Source organism: Ziziphus jujuba, chromosome 12 (assembly GCF_031755915.1).
Source record: "Ziziphus jujuba cultivar Dongzao chromosome 12, ASM3175591v1".
NCBI classification, from domain to species: domain Eukaryota; kingdom Viridiplantae; phylum Streptophyta; class Magnoliopsida; order Rosales; family Rhamnaceae; genus Ziziphus; species Ziziphus jujuba.
In genome coordinates, this window is record NC_083390.1 from 1,360,925 (window position 1) to 1,368,565 (window position 7,641).

Sequence of the window (7,641 nt, forward strand, 5' to 3'; positions counted from 1 at the left end):
ACGTCTAAAATTGGTGCAGAGGGATTCGGACGAATGGCTTCACAGGTAGGAACTCATTTGGAGACAAAAGTTCAGGGAATTGTGGTTTCAAACCGGGGATAGAAACTCAAAATTTTTCCATGCTTCTACCTTGGCCAACCGCAGACAACTTTCCTTAGGAGCTCTAAAAGATGACAATGGTGGTTGGTTGGTTTCCAGAGAGACAATAGGATGGTTTTTAATTGGTAAATTCACAGAGCTGTTTAAGGATGAAGGTGTGGAACACTGCCTGTTACTGCATACTCTTGTTAGGCCGGTTGTTACAAGGCATGAGAACAATGTGCTTTCGGCTGTCCCTTCTGAAATTGAAATCATGGAAGTTTTAAAACAGATGAACCCTTTCAAGTCCCCTGGTCCCGATGGAATGCTTGCTTGCTTCTTCTAGCAGTTTTGGAACGTTGTCGGTGAAGATATGGTTAAAACCATTCAAGACAGTTTTGTATCTGGTAGAGTTCCTTTAGCGTTGAAACGGACCACTTTGGTTCTAATTCCTAAAACCAAATCTCCAAACAATTTTAACCACCTTCGCCCGATTTGTTTGTGCAACACCATTTACAAACTCTTCTCCAAGCTATTAGTGGAACGTCTATGACCCCTTCTAGTCCGATTCATTTCCTCAAACCAAATAACCTTCATTCCTAAGCGCTAGATTGGAAAGAACACAGTCCTTGTCAACAAAATTTATCATTCCTTTAAAAAGAAGAAAGGCTTATCTGGATTAATTGGGATCAAATTCGATATGCACAAAGCATATGATCGTGTTAATTGGAGTGTGCTCAACGAAATGCTTGTGCAGCTCGGATTTTCGACAACAGCAACTAATCTTCTAAGTCAGTGTTACTCCTGCGATTCCACTTTTCTCCTCCTCAACAGAAGTATTTGTGGTTCAATTAAGATGGAACTTGGAATCCACCAAGGTGATCCCCTTTCGCCCTATCTTTATATTATCTTTGCTGAGCTGCTTTCCAGATTACTTTATAAACTAGAGCTAGATGGTAAAATACATGGTATCAAGGTTGGTAGAACAAGTCTCCCTATTTCCCACATTTTCTTTGAGGATGATGTCCTAATATTTTGTTAAGCAAACAAGGCAGAAGTGCAGAAAGTTGCTAAATGCATGGACCAGTATTGTAAATGGACAGCCCAATTGGCTAATCTTAAGAAGTCTGGATGTTGGTTCTCCAAAAATGTTCCTAGTAATCTCAAAGCCGAGCTTAAGCGTATTCTCAATATCAAAGGGTTACCAAAGGATACTAAATATTTGGAGAACCCTCTATTTGCTGGTCATAACAAAACCAAGGATTTCGAGGAGCTAAAGAATAGAGTTGAGGACTGGCTTCAAGGCTGGAAAGCCAACCTTTTGTCACAACAGGTCGAGCAGTTTTGGCTAAGTCTGTACTCATAGCAATTCCTTTATACGCCCTCTCTATGCACAAACTGCCCCGGGGTTGATGTTGAAGCATAGACATTACTGCCAAAAACTTCCTCTAGAAGGGTTTGGTTTGCTCCTCCTCCCATTTTACCCCGGTTTCATGGAGGAAAGTATGCACGTCTAAAATGCAAGGAGGTTTGGGTATTCGAAGGCTGGAAATGTTAATACCACGCTGCTATGCAAGCTTGGGTGGTATCTGGAGCAAAATAAGGAGTTATTCTGGGTTCGTGCACGCAAGGCCAAATATTTTCCCCATTCATCGTTTATGCGTGCGGAAAGAAAGAAGACTCAATCTTGGCAATGGAAAGGTATTCTGAGCATTCATCCGATTTTGGTGAAAGGCATCCGTTTTGGAGTAGGGAGAGGACTAACATTAATTTCTGGGAGGATCCATGAATTCCCAACAACCCCGACTTTAGGCCTTCTCCAAAACCATCATCTACTCAGTACAGGTTCGGAATGGTCGACTCACTTTTATTATCTAACGGTGAATGGAACAGAAGGCTGCTGGAGAGCCTTTTTGACACTGTCTCAGTTTGAAACATCTTGAAAATATTTTAGGCCAATATTTCTGTTGATGATAAATTAATTTGGCTTGGGAACGAGATCGGTAATTTTCGAGTTAGGAGTGTCTATAAGCTCTTACGTTCTGGTAGTGGAGAGGCTAATGTTTGGTGGAAATTTATTTGGAATAGCAATATCCATGATCGATTAAAGTTCCTTTTATGGAAACTGTCATCTCGTGGTCTCCCGGTGAGATCTGTCCTCCTACGGAGAAAATGGATTATAGAAGACCCCAACTACCCTTTCGGATGTAACAGCCTTGAAACTGAAGTTTCTTTATTTTTTCTCTATCATGTAGCAAGAGCTTTATGGCTGGCCTCCCCTTGGAGTGTTAAATGGGAAGATTTCCAACCTATAGGTTTGGAACCTTTCCTTGAATGAATTTTAGACCCCGTTGGAAAGCTGCCAGTCCATCCAGCTGACCACAATGATTTTACTCTTTTTGCGACCCTCACTTTTGAAACCATCTGGAGGATCCGTAATAGGCTTATCTTCGAGGACTCAAGGGGAGCTTTGGAAGATGATATAAGAGCTTTGCTTAACAGGTTTGTAGAGCGTAAGGAGTCTAAGACCCTTCGCCACTTGGCTAACATTGCTACACTTTATTCATCAATGGATTACTCTTGGTGCTCACTCCCGTCTAATGGCGTACAAGTTTCCTGCGATGCTGCTATCAAAGAAGAATTGGCCACCATTGGTTTAGTCTTTAGAAACCATCAAGGTCGGGTATTGAAGGCTTTTGTTTAGCAGGAGCATGTTGATCTCCCTGAAGCGGCAGAAACATTAGCTATCCTTAGGGTCGTGTCCCTGGCGATAACCGACGGGCACCTTATTTTGTGTGCGTAAATGACGCTAAAGCTATGATTCAAAGCCTCAATAAGCCAGATTCCTCCACTGGTCATTGGTTTTCTGCAGGATTTATTTTGAAAACTCTAAGCTTATGTTCTAATTTTCAGTCTGTTTCTTTTGGTTGGACCCCAAGAAACAATAATAAGTTAGCTCATATTGTTTCTCGATGGGGATTGCATTCTAGTTGGTCTAGGGATGTACCCCTTTCTCTGATTCCCAGAGATTTTGTAGAGGAGATGAAGAAAGAGAGGGGCTAGCTCCCCTCCACCTGTTTGTGCTTGCTGTCTGTATGCTGCCTCTTTTTGGTTTATACAACCCGCCCTTTCGTAGCCAAAATAAAAAAAAAAAAAAAAGACTAGAAGAATAATAATTTTTCTACTTCTTGTTATTTAGAAGAATAATTGTTTTTCTACTTCCTATTATTTCTCTACGGTTTTTATTGTGTTCTTCTCAATCTTCTCTTATGTTGTTGATATATTTGATTTCATAATCACCTACTTATTTTAGTTGCAAAAAATATGAAAGTAAAACTCTCATAAGAAGCATGAACTTGTCTTCACATAACACAACAAGCATTCGAATTCTCGTAAGAAAAGAGAAAGCTACAGGAATTGGGACGAAGGTCATAATGGGGATGATAGTCATAATCGATCTTTATTTGAGGTGGTAGGGCTTGATGCGGCTGTAACTTTTGTAATTGAGGGCAGGCCCACATGCATATGAGTAGTTCTTTGAGGGAGCTGAGCTGTTGAAGGCCATTTATGTCCAGGTTCTTAAGACTTGCCATTCCAATGATCTTAAGACAAGTAAGATTGGAAGGCAATAACCCCTCCTCCGGAAATGAACCTACAACTACTCCATATTCATCTTCGATTGTAAAGTGTGTAAAAGCTTGGAGTGTTTGCAAATTCCACTTTTTCCGCTGTCCAAAGAGTTTAGAGCAGTTTCCAATGCAAAGATCAGTGAGGTTAGAGGGTAGACCGCCTTCAGGAAATGACTCCACCTCTGGACAATCCACAATACTCAAGTTTTTAAAAGATGGAAGGAGGCTACACATTTGCTCTAGAAGCTTCTTTAATTTCTTGCAAGCTTCAACCATAAGACAACATAAAATGGGGGCATGCAATCTGCCATTGTTTAGAAAACTTATGAAATTGGAGCACTCTTTTATGATTAGTTCTGATAGGGGGGTCTCATCTGTACCCTCATCTCACATTATGTATGTCAAAGATTCTAGATTTTTACACCTTTCAATACTAAGATGGTTGAGATTGGCAAAGAAATCTAGAGGAAAGAATTCAAATGAACCACAACAATTACGTAGCTCAACCCTTTGTATGGATGACCTTCTCAATGAGTGGAACATTAATGGGAATTCTACTTTGTCCCATTTATGAATTATTATCGAACTCTCGAAGGCAAAGTTGTGAGCATGGAAGGTGGAGTGATAAGCACGTACGAGTGATCTGTATGAAGTCCATATTGGTCATGACACTTCTTCTAGCACTAGTTTCTTGCGTCTTCCCCTTAACATTAACTCATGGAGAGCAGAAGTCTTTGGAAGTGACGAAACAACAACCGTATCTCCAACAATTATTAGCTTTCTTAACCATGGAAGGTTGTGAGACAAATCAAGGCTATTTAGACTATCACAATCTTTTATTATGAGTTTTTGCAGCTTAGGGAAAGCTCCACCATCTTCCACATTAATTATACGCCATTCTACCCAGTCTGACATCTTTTTAAAGCTCAAGAATTCTAACGATGCAAATGCCTTTCCCATACAACAAGAACCACCACCCATCCCATAAACTTATCACCCACACTGACTTCCTTTAAGTCCTTCAATTTCAAGGTTTTTTAGGCAGGGTAGTTGTCCAATCGGTGGTAAACAAATGTAAAATTTACAATCAGAAAGTTTTAAAAATAATATGTTGCGGAATGAACCATCTCCTAACCATTTTGAAAACATTGTACCTCCATATCTGCTGATGTGAAGCCTTTTCAAGTTAGTGTGGGGCAACAGCTTATCAAGCACATCCCTGTCATGTTGTGAATCATCAGTATCACCATTCCAAGACAACGTCAACTCTTCAAGATACTTCTTCTCCATCAACTTGGCTTCAGATACTTCTTTGGCATTTGCAACATTCTGTAAATTCTCAAGGGAAAGATTTCCATGAAGATCTGAAAGTTCCCTCAACTCTCCTATCTTAGCCCCATCATATTTTCCCACAATGAAAGTAGTCAATCTCTGGAGACTTTTCAGTTTACTTATATGTCTTGGCATCTCCTTTAAACCCTCTAATATTGAGATGTCACAAATTAATGAGATGATGGATATGATTAGGCAACCGAATGAGAGAATCACACTTTGATAACTTTAATATTTGCAACTTACATAACCTGCTCACAGATTAGGCAATCTTTCGATTGCACTGCAAGAGAGATCAAGGTAACAAAGATGCTCTAGATCACCAACTAATTCATGCAATTGGTTACAACAACACAAAATTAATACTCTCAAACATTTGAACCTTTTGATCACCTCATTCACTACTTCATCAGGTATGCAGTCTCGAACTATAATGGTGCGCAAAGCAGTTGGTTTGGAAATAGAATTTAGTCCTTCTAAGGTATTATTATTAACCCTGTGAACAGCTAGATGAGGCACCTTCATTGTCATAACTCCCCTTGAGTTGCCATCTTCTAATGTAAGACAATATTCTGTAGATACATACTTTGCTAAATCATGTACAAGATCATGTATAACAAAGCATTAATCTTTTGCACTTGATCATTGAAAAAATGACATTGACACTAACTCATCGAAATATTCATCACCTACTTCCTCCAGTGATCTCTTACTTGTTTTTGGTTGCTGCAAGAGATTCTCTGCCATCTACAACAAAACCAAATTGTGCTTTTTAAATTGGTAGCCCTTGGGGAATATTGAACAAATAGCAAAGCATCGCTTTAGATATAAGGGAAGGTAGCGGTAACTTGACATCAAAACTGGTAGAATTTGACTCCTCTCATTTGAGAATTCCTAAATCTCACTCCTTAATATTTTTTCCCATTCCCCAACATCTTCTTTAAAGCGCAAGAGTCCTCCATTTGTTTTACTAGCTAATGGCAATCCCTGGCACTTTCTCCCAATTTCTTTATCGGTTGGTTCCAAGTTTTGACGTACACTAGAATCTCGAATATTATCAAATGCATGCTTTGCAAACATTTGCCAGCAATCTTCCTCATTCAAGGACTTAAGCTGAAATCGAGTTGGAATATTGACTGTCATGTCTACAGGTCCTTCATTGCGTGTTGTTATAATAATTTTACTTCTTTGAGCCCTATGGTTAAAAGGTAAACTCATTGCCTTCCAATCATCGTAATTCTGAGTCCACACATCATCTAAAATAATCAAAAATTTCTTTCCCACTAGCTCCTCTTTTAACCTACTTTGAAGCAAATCAAGGTTATTGGCCCAATGATCATAAGAATTTGATGAAGTTATTGCAGTAAGGATTGATTTTGTTACCTTACAAATATCAAACTCTTCATAAACATAAACCCATGCTTTGAGCGTAAAGTGATTCTTAACTTTGTCATCGTTGTACACTAATTTAGCAAGAGTGGTTTTACCAATCCCTCCCATGCCTACTATGGGAATCACATAAACCTCCTTACCACCCTCATCCTTTACTAGAAACAAGTTAATTATAGCATTCTTAACCCCATCTCTACCAAAGACCTCAGATTCTTCTACCAAAGATGTCGTCTGTGATCTTGGTCTTGGTTTCTTACTAACAGTACTCTTAGTGAGATGTAGGACATAGATTCTTTTTTCAAGACTTTCCAACATAGATTCTTTTTTCAAGACTTTCCAACCTTTTAAAAATCTCCTCAAGCTTGTTCTTCATATCTCTAGTATTATATAATCTGCGAGCTCCAATGGAAAGGGCGGAGCTGAGTAACTTACTTGTCTTGGTCTTTGTTGAACCAGCACCTTCTACCTTGGATTTCAAAGCATGAGTAGCAATCTTATCCAAGAGATCGTCTGCATCATAGGAGGCATCTTCAAGCTCACTCAGCCACTGCTTGACATTTTAGTTTGTGATTTGCTTCTCTTCTGCATCTTCTAGCACTCCATTAATAGCTAATGCTACTCTCTTCAAATTGCTGATCAGCTCATCACTGAGTCTTTGTCCTTTCAGGTAGTCCACCACTCCAGCAGAAAGCAGCCTGTTAAACACCACCTCAAGGCCAGCAAACAGAATAGCTCCACCTACCAATTCTACAGCCATGTTTTCTTCTCCTCAGAATTTGCGAAACAGGGAGTTGAGAGAGCTAACTCTTTAGATCTACAGAGTGGAGGGAGAGAGATGGAAAGAAGAAAAGCCATAAGAAGGGAAGAAGCACTGGCACTTAATTGACCAATAAGTCTTCACTCCACTTGTTATGTCTGGTGGACATATTCACCATAGGTTTGGCTAGTCCTTGTGGTGGACCAGACATAGCTATTAATAGTACTACCTACTATTTCTCATGCAAAATAAAGTTGTCCTTTATTAAATTTGCAGAGTGGAGGGAGAGAAATGGAAAGGAAGTATTTGCTCCACTTGCAACCGATCGGTTTGGTTAGTCATATGTCTAAATTCAGGCTGTATGGCCAAGCCCAAAATTCGGGCTTGGATGTATAAACCTTCGCTTTATGGATTGGACAGAGAATTTAGCAGGTTGGATCAAATTAATATTCC

The 7,641-nt window shown here is 39.6% G+C and overlaps 1 protein-coding gene across 1 annotated transcript; it reads right to left on the reverse strand.

Moving 5' to 3' along the window:
• Window positions 1–5,933: 5,933 nt before the first annotated feature.
• LOC132800231 (putative disease resistance RPP13-like protein 1) lies at window positions 5,934–7,188 on the reverse strand. The gene is made up of 3 exons (XM_060813489.1): window positions 7,030–7,188; window positions 6,773–6,978; window positions 5,934–6,687 (listed from the first exon to the last, which is right to left on the reverse strand). Exons 1-3 carry the CDS (start codon window positions 7,186–7,188, stop codon window positions 5,934–5,936), a joined length of 1,119 nt encoding a protein of 372 aa, XP_060669472.1.
• Window positions 7,189–7,641: the final 453 nt, after the last annotated feature.